The 15,947-nt window shown below is 45.7% G+C and overlaps 1 protein-coding gene across 1 annotated transcript in view; it reads right to left on the bottom strand.

The window, feature by feature from the left end:
• Positions 1–2,770: 2,770 nt before the first annotated feature.
• ENO4 (enolase family member 4) overlaps positions 2,771–15,947 on the bottom strand; it is a 22,161-nt gene continuing 8,984 nt past the window's right edge. The window contains exons 5-13 of the mRNA XM_015572646.1: positions 15,332–15,501; positions 15,107–15,238; positions 13,618–13,671; positions 11,528–11,584; positions 9,747–9,914; positions 7,367–7,492; positions 6,096–6,291; positions 4,212–4,279; positions 2,771–3,498 (exon numbers count right to left, since the gene is read on the bottom strand). Coding sequence (XP_015428132.1) covers positions 3,256–3,498; positions 4,212–4,279; positions 6,096–6,291; positions 7,367–7,492; positions 9,747–9,914; positions 11,528–11,584; positions 13,618–13,671; positions 15,107–15,238; positions 15,332–15,501 — 1,214 coding nt within the window. The 3' untranslated portion in view covers positions 2,771–3,255. The remainder of the gene's footprint in view (positions 3,499–4,211; positions 4,280–6,095; positions 6,292–7,366; positions 7,493–9,746; positions 9,915–11,527; positions 11,585–13,617; positions 13,672–15,106; positions 15,239–15,331; positions 15,502–15,947) is intronic.

The raw sequence follows: 15,947 nt of genomic DNA, 5'->3' as shown, positions 1-15,947 counted from the left end.
TTCTCCCGGCATGGACTGAGGCCCCAGTCCTCCTGCCCGGGCTCTGGGAGACTCGGTCCTGGAACCGACCTTGAGTCATTGCTTAGCAGTGGTTCTCAACCTGTGGGTCGCGACGCCTTTGGTGGTCGAACGACCCTTTCACAGGGGTCGCGTAAGACCATCCTGCATATCAGATATTTACATTACGATTCATAACAGTAGCAACATTACAGTTATGAAGTAGCAACGAAAATAATTTTATGGTTGGGTCACAACATGAGGAACTGTATTTAAAGGGCCAGAAGGTTGAGAACCACTGGCTTAGAGGGAAAGGCCTGGGCATCAGACCATGACTTTTCCCTGTTAGTCCTCTTCAAGAGGAGAGGTCCTCCGTGTGTTTAGTGAAAACGTACAGAATATGCCAGAAATTTAAGTTTAGCCAACTCTCCCATACGTCAGTACATAGCAATTTATATAATTTTGGGGTAAAGCAAATGATAACTTTTAACAGAGAATCTAAACCATACAAAGCAGGTGGTATCCGTAGGTACGTGATGGAGAGAGTTCATTTCTGTTCCTTCTCTGCTGGCTCACAGCGGGTGGGGCAGTCACCGTACACCGGCACCGTCTTCAGTCACCTGTCAGGTGCTGTCATGTCAATAAGTGAGCATTTAGTTCCCTTAAGGATAGTTATCCACCCGTGCATGTGTTTATTCACTTACACTCATTCCTGTTCCGAGAAGGATTGAAGGAGACTCCCGAGGATATACATAATACAAGAAAAACTAACATTTAGTAAGAAGAGGGAATTGGGGCAAAGGCAACTGCTTGGCTGTTACACAGGACGGTGAACTCTCCTGCTTCCGCGTGAGGTTGGCTACAAAACCGTGTCTGTGCTTCCTAGCACAGATGTGTAATGTAAACGCAGATGCACACATGTTCCCGGCACAGAGAGCTCCTGGTGGAAAAGATTTGCTTCTCAGAGATGTTTTCATTTGTAAAGTGTGAGGTGTTTGAACTGAGTCCGGAGCTGGCAACACAAGTCCCGGATACTTTGACGAGGTCATCCCCTTCCCTCCCCGATGGACAGGAGCGCAGGTACGTAAACAGAACCTCCCTGGAAGTGTGATGGCTGTGAGACACGGACCGCACGCGGGCAGAAAGGCTATATGTGTATTTCACCAAATGGTAAAGGAGGAGAAGCACAAAGTTAGTGAAGTTTTAGAGCAAAACCAAGATGAAGAAGACAGACTTCAGACCTGCGGCCTGAAAACAGGGATGTGGCTGGACGTGGGTGTGGACAGCCCGGTCCGGAAGCGCTTGAGCTCAGGCCGCTTCCTCTATGACTTCTGTGGGGAAGATGGGCTCCGGGCGCCCCGGCAGCTCACCGGCCTCGGCAGCCACGGCCTCCGGCTCCTCATCAGCCTTTTCGTCTTCCTCGCTCAGCTGGACAAAGGTGAGTTCTCCTTTAAAACCTATTAGAAAGCAGAGACAACAATGTTCACTGTCCGATCCAGCGGTGCTGAGGCTGATGCTGTTAGATTTAAAGATCATCCTCAGAGGTGTCCCACCACCATCAGAGAGGGTTCCAGAACCATTCCAACGGGCCTGTTTTGGTTACACATTAACTGCGGGACACTTGTTCTTCCCAGTGTGCACTGCACCCTTACACAGCCTTCTGGGACATTCCACATGCAGTGGACTTGGGCAGTGGCTTAGCAGGAAAGGCTCTGAGGAAGAAGGTAAATTAGAGGGAAGGCCCGTCCTGTACAGGAGCACAAACCATTGCCACTGACTACCCCACGGTAAACGAGTGCAGACTGAGATGTTCTGGTCTGGTCCCCGCGGGCAGGGACAGTGTTTCCTTAGCTGTTTTCCCGGCGCTCGGTTTGCTAATGTTTATGGCGCACCGCCAGTGTCTGAGCATTCTCATTCATCTGTGCATCCAGGGGCCTGCGCTGCCACCAGGGAGGGCTGGTCCCCGGTCACAAGGGTCCTTTTGGATGCCCTGAAGCGGCTGTTTCCCTCGTGGTAGGAGGTCTGGCTGGAGATGTGATAGGTCGTGTAAGAACCTAAGGCTTCCATGAGTCAGTGTAACATAAAAAATAATCGGGCGTGTGTAGGAAGACTATACTGTTACCTGTTTGAAACAACAAGCCTGTGTCACACACCAAACAACACCAAGTAATTGACTGCCTGTACGTGACTCAGAAATGGCCTCTCGATTATATCTTCCTTTTCTGTGAATCTTAGGGTGTGTTTCAGGATTGTGATGGTAAACATGACAAATTTATAATCACAAGTTCTATTGGTGTCTCTATTTTTTCCTCTTTGATGTATGTATTGAGTCATAAAGTAGGACTGCTTTTTTGCTTCCATGGGTGTGCTCCCCAATACAGTCTACAATGTGTCTACCTCCTTTAATAGACTTCATTTACAGCCTCCAAGAAAGGGTCATGTTTTAATTGTCAGCACTATGTAAATAACATCTACTGTTTTCAGTATACCAATTCATTTATTCTATCTTAAAATACAAAGTAGCTTTAGAATTCCACAATAACTATTGGTTTCTTTTAATGCAGTGGTTCTCAACCTTCTGGCGCTTTAAATACAATTCCTCATGTTGTGACCCCAACCATAAAATTATTTTCGTTGCTACTTCATAACCGTAATGTTGCTACTGTTATGAATCATCATGTAAATATCTGATATGCAGGATGGTCTTAGGTGACCCCTGTGAAAGGGTCGTTCAACCGCCAAAGGGGTCACGACCCACAGGTTGAGAACCGCTGTTTTAATGTCTCTGTGTGCTACAAATGTACTTCTGGCCATCACCATCAATAATATAAAAAGTAAAACTGCATATTTGGGGTGTTTCTCTCCAGTTAAACCAGTATACAAGGTGATTGGACCCATGCAAATTTACCAAGGTTTCATGTCATGAGTGATTGGTTCCTTTCTCTTGAGACGACAGCCTTCCCAAAGCACAACATTAACATGAACACGCTGCCTGCTTGTCTTCAGTAAAATGAGTGGTTTCCAAAAGCCATCAGGAAAAACCTGCCTTTAATTCTCCTGGGTTGTGCAGAGCAACCTCAGCTTGATTTGTACCACAACAAAAGGTAGGCTTGGAGATTCCAATCAATCAATTCTATTGAAAAGCATCACGCAGCCTATTTATCAAGACGAACAGCTGGCGAGAGTGTTAAACATTCAGGTAAACAGATAATCCATGAAGGAAACAATGCACATTGTGGCACATGCCACCCTGGTTTGTCAGCTCTGATTTCTAGTCTTTGGAGTCCCCTGCCCTCCTGCTGGGGGACTTCTATTCCCCCTCTTCCCGTCTTTGTTCTCTTGTTCACGGCCAAGTGAAAACAAAGCAGGAAAGCAGCACATACCCAGTGTTCCGTTCCGGACAAGTTCTTCCTCTATAGTGAAAATGCGGTTGTACTTGGTCACTCGTTCGCCACGAGAAAGACCTCCCAACTTGATAAACTGGACACCCAGTCCAATGGCCTTCAGCAGGGAAAAGACAACTTATTTTACTTATTTATATTTATTTATTTTTTATTTATTATCTTTTTCAGAGAGGAAGGGAGAGGGGGAGAGAGAGAGAAACAGTGATGAGAGAGAACCATTGAACGGCTGCCTCCTGCACACTCTTGAGCCGCCAACCTAGGCATGTGCTTTTGACAGGAATCAAACCCGGGACCCTTTAGTCCGCAGGCTGACGCTCTACCTCCTGAGCCAAACCAGCTAGGACAAAAAACAACTTTTTTGAAATGGAGAAGTCACCTTTTTCTAAAAGGCCACTGCCCCTGTGTGCTGTTTGCGTGTTTCTCTCATCACTTCATTTTTTTGTCTTACATGGGTAAGGGGGCCTGCTTAAAGCTGAGGGTGTCAGACAGAGTGTCACTGCATCACACACCTCCCTGGTGTAGGCACGCTGACTGCCTGAGAGCGTGCGGGCCTTCCTCACTTCATTCTAGGAGGTGAGACGGCAGGTGCACACCCCAGTCATTTAAGCGTGCTCATCCTTTCCCCCAGGACTTCCATTTCTCTTCTTTTTAAAAGGTCAAAGTTTAGCTCTTAGCAAAAGGGAGGAGGCGAGTCTATTTTGTAAAAGGTTACAGGACTTTCTCCGCCAAAGCCTGTATTTCTCTGAAATACCAGTTCCCGATAAAAGCGGTGTTTGGCAGTTCTGCAGTTGACCAGCCTGCAGCACTTACCAGGTCCACGAGGCTGTCATCTGCAGACTCCCCTTCCGCGCTTCCAAAGACAGCCAGGTGCTTCTTACCTGCAGGCAGAGGAGTTCTTTTCAGCTTCCCACGGTACAGAAACAGTTTGCAAATGCATGAGCCTCTGAGAGCAACATGTAAAAATGCCCAGAGATTTACATGTTTCCCGTGACAATTCAATTGTTTGACCACCTAAGAATTCTTACCCAAATATTTGCTTCCTCTTCCCCCACAATACCTGGTTTTATCTGTTCACCCCTTCCCAGTAGCTTGGATGCTAAATATTAAATGAATTTAGGGTATGATAAATTGTAAGTAAAAGTCACCATTATTACCCCTAAAGGGGGGAAATGCTCAAATTAGATCGATAGCATTTCTAAGACCAAAGCTGTATGCCATGATTCAATTTCGTGCTTGTTCAATGAGGAAAAGTGCATCTTTGAGTCAGGACATTTAAATGCCAGGCATCGCATGGGGAGTTGATGGACCTAATGCAGCGGTTCTCAACCTCTGGGTCGCGACCCCTTTGGTGGTCGAACGACCCTTTCACAGGGACAGTGTTTCAGATATTTACATGACGATTCATAACAGTAGCAACATTACAGTTATGAAGTAGCAACGAAAATGATTTTATGGTTGGGTCACACCATGAGGAACTGTACTTAAAGGGCCAGAAGGTTGAGAACCACTGGTCTAATGTATTTTATAGCTTACTGTGTAGAATTTTATTCAAAGGGTCCTGTCATTCTGAATGTTGACTTATCAGAAGAGCAGCGTGGATAGTATTGAATCATTTCAGGATCTCAAAACCCCTTGGAATTTACCCAAGTCTACAGGGAGTGTGAGCCAAAGTTCTCCCTACAGGAACAGTGTTTGCGTGTTCAGAGGCGGGAGCTACAGCGGCAGTCTGAAGTGAGTGATGGTCTGACTGTCGAGTTTGGGCCCTGGACCAGGGCAGCCTCAGGCCTGGGGTCTATAGGCATCTCATTCCTTTCTCCGGCACCCGCCCAGGCCCCTGGATGCTAGACCCATTTTGAGTCCTGCTCCAGGTCTGAGACGAGCCTCCTGCCTCTTTCCTGATATTTATGTTTCAGGGACTGTGCGTAAGTGAACAAGACTCCCATGAACTCGTGGAAGTCTACAGTCAAGTGGGAGATACCCGGCACTAAATAATTGTACGAGTAATTGTGGCCAGGACTACAAAGGGGAAGTAAATACAAAGCTGCTATGAGAAAGGTTTGCTGCAAGGGGTGGAGGGAGCCAGGGAAGGCAGAGTGGGGTCAGGGTGGGACAAAAATAGGTTTACAGTTATTTGTACGGCCAATAACATAGTAATAAGTAATAATCCACGAATAAACTCTGCTTCGTGTACTCACAACTGTAAACCTCCTTCTGCCCCACCCTGTATATGCCAAGAGGAGGGTTCACTTAAGGCAAGAAGACCTGAAGGGTCAGGAGTGGGGAGCCAAGTAACAGGACAGGGCAAAGCATTCTAGGCCGAGGGGGCAGCATGTTGAAAGACCTCAAGGTGGTAAGAAAGTGAAACTTGAGGAATAAAAAAATAAAAAAAAAAAGCCAGTGTGGGCAAGTGGGATCCCTGTCCTGTCATGTGCAGCCGACAGGGCAGTGGCCTGGCCACCCTTCGTGGTGGCCCTCTCTAAAGGAGATGCCCTCCGGGGCTGGGGCTGACGGGGGCACCGGGGAGTGAAGACGCCGCTTTTATTTTCCAGCACCGATCTCTCACAGGCGACGGGGTTTGTTTTTTCCCTCCCAGGGTTAGCCCATGCTTCTTCTTAGCCACCGTACGGCCTGTTTTCGGCTTCTTGTATAACCGAGTTCGTGCTGAGTCTTTGGGACCTCGGCTTTGTTACTCACTGTCCATGAGGTTGCTTATTTCCACCAAGTCGGACAGCGTCGTCTGATTGGTGTGCTTTATGATCCGCCCACTGGATCTGGGGGTGCTGATGTCGCCTTCCTCTAGAAGTGTGGCAATGCTTTTGGAGGCACTTCCCGCAATGAGGTAACACCTGGAACCAAGAGCATTATAGAGGCTGTCCCACTGTTCAGAGTCCTGGGTGAATATTTAAGAAATGATCGTTATAAGGTATTGAACACCACCACAGAACAACAGGAATCATATAGCACATACAGTTGTACGCCTTTCTGAGATAACACACAATGGTTTTCTTTTCGCACCTGCAGCTGAAGGGTGCCTACACCACAGCCACGCAGATTAACGAGCTCCTCGGAGCAGAAACTTAAAATGATTACATTTGAGCGTGAAGATCTAATGAATAAAATGTTTATACACATTAGTTGCTATTCTCCACGTTGATTCTGAAGCTCTTCAAACCCAGGCTTTCCTCGCCCACTGTATTACCCGTAATGCTGCTAAAGATTGGCTGGTTAGAAGGTTCTACTGTTATTTCTGGTAAACAGACAAGATGAAAGCCAGAGCTCAGTCTGTGTCTCCTGCAAGCACCTGGGTGGAGCTAAGGCTGTGAAAGGGAAGACAGGACTGAGAGAGCCTGGGGCTCCCAACCAGACCTGACACTCTTCCTGCCCCAGATGTGAAACCCTGCGTTATCTCAGAGAGGGTGTCTGTTCAGTTCATCTAATGGTTCTCACATTCATAAATCGAGAATTTCAGTTTTGCTCTTTAAGGGAGAGAGGTGGTCTTCTGTGGCACATAAACAACCCTTGTTAGAGGCAGTAGCTTGAATAGATTAAAACAAGTCAAACCTTTTAAAAAAAAAATATGGCTTTGTTACTCTCCTGCATATGCAGTAACTGGATTTAGGTTAAAAACAGTTGGCCCAGTGGAAGTCCTGTTTCCATGAGCACTTGAAAATGATCTATGATTAACCTACTGAGGCTCCCGCTAGCACAGTGGGCTCAGTGGCCCTCAGTTAAGTTGCTTGTAAAAATACGGCTACTCCTGAAGTGCCTGGGGATAGCTCGCCTCATTCCGTGGACAGGCACACTCCTAGGTCATTGTGTTTCTGCGATTCATTTGCTTAGTAAGTGCCTCTTCCCATAGATGCCGGAAGAAAGCAACTGATTCCCAGCCCAAATTACAACACATTTCAAAGGACAGATCCAAAAGAATGAGATTTTATTATAAAACTCAAGGCGAATCCTTTTACCTCTTTCCTGAAAGGATCAATTAAGGCGATAATTGAAGGGAACTTGCTGATCAGATCCACATACAGGTCAACCATCTCAGTGGTGTTTTTGTATGTTCCCATCATCACTTCATACTTCCCCTTACTCTGGCGAGTGTAAGGAAGATATTAGAGGGTAAACACTGAATTCCTCAAATGTTAAAAATGGGGCTCAAACACATTTTCATTCATTTCACAGAAAAGATTGCAAACAGATTCTTTTCAGGCCATATTCACATAAGAAATGTACCCATTTTACTCTTAATGTCTGTTCCATATTAACCTGGGGAAAGCAAGTCACCATCCCCTTTGATGCATCACCCAGTGACTTCGGATGAAGCCTTCTGCACAAAAAACTAAAGTTTATGATGTGGTGCTTAGGTAGATGGGCAACAACCTAAGTTCATAAAACAAACCATAGCACCACGCAAACCTGCCCACTCGCCAGAACCCACCATCTTCCAACTCACACTGAACAAGCAGATTTCTTCTGCTGGGAATATTCTAGAATTTGAAAGCAGGGCTAGGCTTTTGAAAGATAGAGTGATTATGTGAAGGCACTCCTTTCTCAGCATGCAGGTTCTAGTAGTACCAGTTCTGTCCTGAAAGTGTAATTCTAGTGCAGCCCCATTCATTTGAAGTCTGGTGAGCCCCCAAGTCATTAGGTACAGAAGTTAGCAGGGCTGCGGGATCTGTAGGCTCTCTGTAAAACAGCACCTTTCCTCCAAGTCTGTGTTCAGGGGTGGCACCTGGGACACTGAGGGAGCTGGAAGGGAACAGAATGGCTGTTTGGTTTGCTAGTGACTTGCTACTGCCGCTGCTAATGGACTGGATTCCATTGGAATGAAGCAGGTTCTTAAGAAATCCATAATGCAAAGAACTTCATAACTTTTTTCACACTGAATAGCATCAAGGACTTTTAGTTTATTTGTTGTTGTTAATCCTAATCTGAGGATATTTTCCCATTGATTTTAGAGAGTGGAAGGGAGGGGGAGAGACACACAGAGAGAAACATTGACTTAAGAGAGACACATCGATTGGTTGCTTCCCGCACGCGCCCCAACCAAGGAACATGCCCTTGACTGGAATCGAACCTGGGACCCTTCAGTTCAAGGGCTGACACTCTATCCACTGAGCCAAACTGGCTAAGGGCAAGAACTTTTAGTTTCTATACTTGAACGTTTTAAACTCCTATCTTGTCAGTAAGGAAATGCTAGACTTTGAACTAACATTATGGTAAGAATTATGTGATGTCAAGCTAATATATTTTACGCAATCTGAGCAATAAATACCCATTCAAGTTAGCACTAGGAGTCAGTATATTCATAGTTCTTGGTATTCGTTGCTGATGAAAACATGCAATTATTTTTCTTAATGGTATGCCTAGGAACCAATCATTATGTGAAGAACAGGAAATTACATTAACCATTCCTTTATGTGCTTAGTTTCTTTAGAAAAGTTAAAGAACTTTTAGAAATCAGCTGAAACTTAGGGTTTCTATATACTGTTCAGATTCTCCTTTGAAATTGAAAGTTAGAATACTAAATCAAAGTGAAATTCTATTTGGTCATATCCCCTGAATTTGACATTAACTACCAAGTCACCATAAATGCATATGAACATGCTGGGCACTTCATAAAACCTGGACTCAGCATTTATGAATTTGGAAATGGGAAGTATGTGTATGAAGCAGACAACCTGTAACAGCTTTCCTAACGTAACTACTTTCCACATTTAAAGGTTAATTGCTGATAAAGTCCTCCAAGGAAGTAAGGGCTACAACATTCTTAAATAAAACCTGTTTTCCATTCTAACGCTCTGCCCTCCCCCAGATTGTGGATAACACTGTGATGGGCTTAATTGGGTATATTCTCTAAATGTACCCATAAACTTCAATAACTTGGAAATATTTTTATATTTAAAAGGTGAGTCACAGCACAAACTCCGAGAGCCATGTGTCTGTCTAGAAGGGTTTATCAAGTCACACTTACAGCGGGTCTACTTTTCACGCTTGACAAATTCAGCATTTACCAACCAAGTGACTGTACTCAGCAAAACATCCCAGTCTGTAAAATTATGTTTCAATAGCTCTCATGATTGCAATGTAAGCAACCCATTCTAGTCACTTTTATGACAGAATGTCTATATATACTTAGGATGTTTTCTGTTTCTTTTTAAAAATCATGTATTCTCTGGTCATTAGCTAACTCCATTTATATTTGGACCTGCCCCCACCCCCTTAAATTAACAACAACAAAAAGATATCTATTTGAAAAATATACAGATCAGCTCTTCCTTTCAGTTCTAACTTAAAAATAATGTGACGTCAACAAAAAGCAAATGTTCTGCAGAAGAAACTTACATAGTCCACCAGCTCATGCGCAGCACAGTTGATGGCCAGATACAGATTCGTCCCCAGTTCTAGCCCCAGGTTCGCACAGACTCCTTGTATGGTGAGCAGGGGCTGCTCTATGGTGTCGTAATTGATGGTCAAGCAGCCCAGATGGGACATCTTGCCAGTGACCGGCTGCTGCAAGGCCAAAGGAAAATGACGAGTGTAAACACAGCACGTCACTGTTCTGGGAGGCTCCCGTGTTGGGCGCGTTTTAGAAACAACTCTCCAGAGGGGGGCTCCTCTGATTCTGGATTAATCCTCTGTCTCGGTCCCACTCACCTCTGGGTGACCGCGGGGCACAGGTTTGCCCTGCGGTGTCTGGGAGTAATTTTCTTCCTTTCCTTGCCGAGGGTTTCGAGCGGGGCCCGGAGAACAATTTTCCTGTCTTCTGGGCGTGTGTGTTATCCCTTTACTGGCCTGCCCTGGCTCGTGGGCTCACCTGAGCCGCACCAGCAGGTTGGTGACTCTCCAGGCTGTCCCTCCCTCTGCCCTCTTCCCCCAACCCTGCTCTTTCCCGTGCTCCCTTTTCCTTTAGGAGAATATAACTGCTAACACTTAGCACTGCGGCCCTCCTTCAGGAGAGCTTTCATTTTAAGAAGGACTGAAGACTTCAGCTCAGAGGGTGCAGCTGAGGGTAGATTTCAGTGGGAGAAGATCTGAGGAGTCAAAGGGCCCCAGGGCAAGGCAGCCACACGCCTCTCCCGGGAGGCCAGCCTTGACGTGCCTGGGCCATAAACCGTGCACCATGCACCATGCGATCATCACATAAGTTGAAGCGATATCAGTCCTCCTGAGGGCTTAAGGGTATGTGTGTGAGTGTGTGTGAACCACACTCAAGAGCTAATGTGAAACTAGCTCTAAATATCCCCTTGTTACTGGCAGTAGCCCTAGTTAATTCTAAGAACCAGCCAACATTTTTACTGTAGTTGTAATCTTCACTCGAGGATATTTTCCCCATGGATGTTTAGAGAGAGTGAAAGGGAGGGGAGAGACAGAGATGTGAGAGAGACACATCGATTGGCTGCCGCCTGCATGTGCCCCAACTAGGGCCAGGATCAGGGATTGAGCCAGCAACCAAGATACGTGCCCTTGACTGGAATCAAACCTGGGACCCTTCAGTACATCCAACATTTCTAATGTTAGTGAGAGGAACCTTCTATTCGACAAAGGAAGAGTTGGGGAAATTCTTGTGTTCAGAGCACCCACAATACCAAAGGGACCAACTGAACAAGTTCGGCGTGTCTCCCAAGGCTCTTGCAGCCACATGGCAAACTTTCCCAAGAACCGTGTGCCTAACTCTCCTGGCAAAATCTGAGATCTGGCAATGTGTCATTGGAAATGGTGCCTCAGTGTCTTTGGGGACCAGGTGTAAGGAGTGGCTATCTTTCTGTGCCTTTCTCTCCTAGGTAGTAGTACGATTAAAATCTAAAGCACCTGATATGCGTTTCATTTAGTTACCAGAGAGATTCAACTTCCCCAACACTTTGCCTCGGGTTTCAAATGTAACCCTATTATTCAGAATGCTCCTCGGAGCTGTTGGTTGGCCAGACGCCTGCTGGCAGAAAGGCGAGGGCTGAGCCATATTCCAGCTGTCGGTTGCCTGGTTCAGTGCTCCTGGTTTGGTGCAGACTCCCCCTTGCATTAGCCCCGGTCTTGGAGTAAAGTGACTGTGAGAGAGACCAAGGGGCAGGGAATACGTAGATGAACTGAGTCACATACAAGGGTGGTAAACAAAGGCAGATACTGACCTGACCTCTTTTGCCTCCATTATGCCCTTTCTTCATCTCTGCTTTTGGAGGAGGGGGCTGTGGGACAGAAGATAACGAGGTATCACTTATCTGTGGGCAGCAAGCAAAGCTCAGGTCCCAGAGAAGCCCAGCTCGTCACACTGTGAATCAATCTCTCTCTCTCTCTCTCTCTCTCTCTCTCTCACACACACTCTCTCTCAAATCATGCCAGCCACTCCCTACTTTTATAAACCCTAAACTATTTCTCAAAATCAGGCACATGTTCCCACTAGTTCATCCTTACCTCCTGCCTCCAATCATATCTATGGGGCATGTAGATACTTGTTCATGCACTTCTACTCATATAAATAAAGTATTATGCATACAGAGCCCCCTCCTTGCACATAAGGAATAAGACCACTGTAGGATTTGCTTTCACAAGCCCAACATGTTGTTTCAAATATTATCAGGGTATGAACAACTTTCTCCTACAAGGGGGCGGGAGGTGACTTTTGGAAACAGCCAAGGGTCATTAAATCTGCTGACTCTAATGTGTGTTAGAGTCAGTTGATATGAACAGCAAAGATATTTCCAAAGAGACGTTCCCACAATTTGGGGATAAGGCTGCACTTTCATGTCCAGCATTTACTGGCTATAAACGGGGTCTTGTCAAAAATCAGCATGATTTGTACACTTGAGTACATGCAAATACAGTGAACCTGCTCTGTGCACTATGGAGTCAGCTGACCTTTCTCTCCCCTGGTAAAAATAACAGGAGAGGGGCCACGTGCCAGGCAGGAGAGACACAGTGGTGAACAGGGCAGGCATGGGCACGGTGCAGAGCTGGTGGCAGGGGTGACAAGTTCTACCAGTATTTGAATTTTCATAAGCACGTTCATGAGCTACTTATATAATCAAAAGGTAATAAGATGTTTGAAAGTCGAGCTGAATGCAGAAAGCTCAGATAACCTGAACGTCCTCATCCTCGGGGCCGGATTTCCTCCACCTCCTCTGATGACAACCACCAGTACGTATTGCTCACTGTTATGCCAGCTCCTACTCTGAGCACGTTGCTTGTATTGAACTCATTTACTCCTCACACTCTCCCCATGAGATGGGTAGTCATCGTCACACAGCTAAGGAGGGGCAAAGCAGAGTGCAAGGTCAGGGTTAACTTTTCCAAACAGCAGGGGGGTCACCCATAAAGAGGTTTGCATTCTGAATAGTGTCACAGACCTGGCTCCAAGCTGGTGCTTAAAGCAATTCTGATCAACTGTATGGCTTCCTCCCTGACCCCATCACTACAGGGGAGGGAGGTGCCCCCACCTGCATGGACTCTGTGCCGGCAAGATAGCATTGGAGCCAAAGTTTCGTGTCTCAGCCCCTATCCTACAGGGGCTGAAGGGCTAGGGCTTCCAAAAGCCTCATGTAAATGAATGGGGGATCCTGGATTGGATCCTGGAATGGGAAAGGGACATTAGTGGAAAAACCAGTGAAATTTGAATAAAGTCTGGAGTTTAGTTCATAGCAATGTGCCATTTTGGTTTCTTAATTTTGACAAGCATACCATGGTATTCTGTCCTGTTACATTATGTCCTGTAACATTGGAGGAAACCAGGTGGAGGGGTGTTTGGGAACTCTGTACCATGTCTGCAGATTTATAGACAAGGATCAGATCCCTCTCCTGGCCTCAGCCCTGCCCGTCAACGATGGCACAGCTGGCAACTCACAGCTGCCTGCCATCCTGCCTCTGTGGCCCCCCTCGAGGGCTGCTTGGCCAAGGGCACCTGTTGCCCAACACTGGAACTCTAAGCAGACACAAGAGCCTGTGCCTTAACTGTTACTCCAAACTGCCTCTCACATCCTAGGGGGTCCTTTCTTTCCCTATGAATGGTAAGGATGATCTTAGCATAGAGCCAGCTGCCTCAGAAATCAAAATGAGATTACGTACCATTATAAGCTGGATCCACAGCTTAGAAGCTTGGGAAACCCAAAGCAAACGAACACATTTTCCATATCAATAACACTATTGACTTAATTCCATAACCAACTATAATTTGGGCACTAGAAGTTATATGAGCGTCAGTAACCAGATGCCATAGATTACTTACCGTTTCAATTGTCTTGCTTATTTGCTTCTGAATTTCCATGAGCATCTCCACACCCTGTAAGCAGAATAAACATGATCTTCCACAACGGCAGTCTAGAAGTTTTAAATATAAAAATTTTCACCACACACGGCTGTTCCTAACTCAGAATATGTGTAGGGTCCCTGACAAGGTCTATGACATCAGAAGATTAAATGCTAATAGTCAGCCCTCAGGTTCCCGTCCATCAAACATGAATGAGAGGCTCTTCCTCCTCAGTATCCTCTCTTCGTTGTCCAGAGCTGGCTGGTTCAGATGGCTGGATCAAGTTCACTTCATTCTATTTCACGGCTCTTGACGGGACCTTCTTGCACTACACGTCACAGGTCATGAAGCGATTCTGCATGATCGTGTTTGAGTTCCTGTAAACCCACGGTCATTTAAAAAGTGGGAAAGCGTATTCTGATGACAGTGGGATCTGATTTATGAAGGCAGATAAAGAATGGTGGGCCAGTGCTCGGGTACCCACACCGCACACCCAGTCTTCACTACAGGAAAGATCCCGGCACCAGGATCTGAATTTGATCTGACAGATGGTGAGCCAGAGATAAAGCCTAGTCTCCAACTGACAAATTGGGAGGCAATGGTTATTCTCTTTAAAAAAGAATTCTTTACCACAAACCGTCTTGGGGTTTAAAAAACAATGATTTTTCACTGTATCACTGTATTAGCAGAGGGGATGGAGCTTCCTGTACTTTCTCCCTAAACATCCCCTAGAGAACATGAACACTGAGTTCTCCCCAATGCCTACTTAGTAGAATACTTCATGAGTATTTAAAGAAGGCTATTACCCTAGCTGGTTTGGCTCAGTGGACAGAACATCAGCCCAAGGACCAAAAGGTCCTGGGTTCGATTCCGGTCAAGGGCACATAACTCAATCCTTGGGTATTAACCAAAATAAAAATTTTAAAAAAAGGATATTGACTCAGCCAAGACATGAAGAACAATATAGACACTAGCACACCGCTAAGTAGTAAAAATGCAACTTAGGGTTCCTTCATTCCATAGTCCATAAACATGCACTAACCCTCTCTTATGTGCCTGGCAACCTGCCATCTCTCATCTTCGGGCCCTGGAGTTTCTAACTCAGCAGAATGGGATGCTAGGAAAGTGCCAGCTCCCTCTTGCTGCTGCTGGAGTGCACGGACCAGATAGCTCAGCTCTCCCAGGAGAAGGCCTGCACGGTTACAAGCAAGTGGCTCCCCTGTGGGCCACTAGCATGAGTCAGCGCTGTAATGAACCAGAGATCCCAGGTGGTCTGACCGTGTTCCCGTTTGTTGGAGGTTTTGCTTTCTTCCCCTTTCCCTGATGTGTTAACATGTTTTTTTTTTTTCATTTTACATTTAATTCCCTCTCCTTTGGAGTCATAAGTCTGGGGACCTACACTTAAAAACACATTGACGATAGAGTATATCTTTTTTTAGAAAAAGTAGCCTGAGATAATGTAAGGTACTTGTTTAGCCATTAATCCAGGATGGGGTATACAGATCACTTCTTTCATTAAATTCAGCTTCCCAGGCGACGACTTCCCACAGCTGACCAGAGATACCATTAGCAAAGGAATAGTTAGCTTTGCTGGCTGTTCCTGAAATGGGAGAAAAGCAAGAGGAAATGAGAAATATGGTCCCTTCATACTGAGATGCCAGGCTCCTGGTGACGGAATGTGATGGAGACTAACCTGATGGTGCTTCAGGGACGCGATATGGAAGTACAGAGGGTTACTGTCCAGCACGGCAATGGTCTTGGCGACAGCTAGTGACACGGCCCCTATGGCCATGCTGCCACAGAGCACAGGTTCAACAGGCTCTGGAGGTGGGATAGGTTTCTCTATGATAGTACTCTTCCGACCTGGAGGGAAAAAACATTGATAACAGATTCCTTTTTAGGAAGTCTGACTCTAAGAAAACTATTAAACTATTTTTTTTAAGGCTTTACTTTACAGATACAAAAGCTCAGCATAAAGAAAGGTTGAAAACTGAGGCTGGGAATAACATATTCTCCACCTCAACCCCCAACAAGTTATCTGTTTGACTTCATTTACCACTCCCCAATGCTCAGTCCTTAGCATGGATTTTGCCTAAGAAATTTGTAGAACATCCAATATGGGCAGATATTGTTATCCCACATTCCCTTATAACAAAACTAGGGCTTAGAGATGTCAAAAGATTTGCCCAATATTTATCAGAAAGTTATACTGATAAATATAACTTTATACTACCACAGCTCTTGTATAGCCAGCTTGATGTTGAACATCTCTTCATGCATATATCTATAATAGAGGCCCGGTGCACAAA

This window comes from Myotis davidii, unplaced genomic scaffold (assembly GCF_000327345.1).
Source record: "Myotis davidii unplaced genomic scaffold, ASM32734v1 scaffold72, whole genome shotgun sequence".
NCBI lineage: Eukaryota > Metazoa > Chordata > Mammalia > Chiroptera > Vespertilionidae > Myotis > Myotis davidii.
Note: the sequence above shows the minus strand (reverse complement) of the source record. Positions and strands in the feature narration are given on the sequence as shown.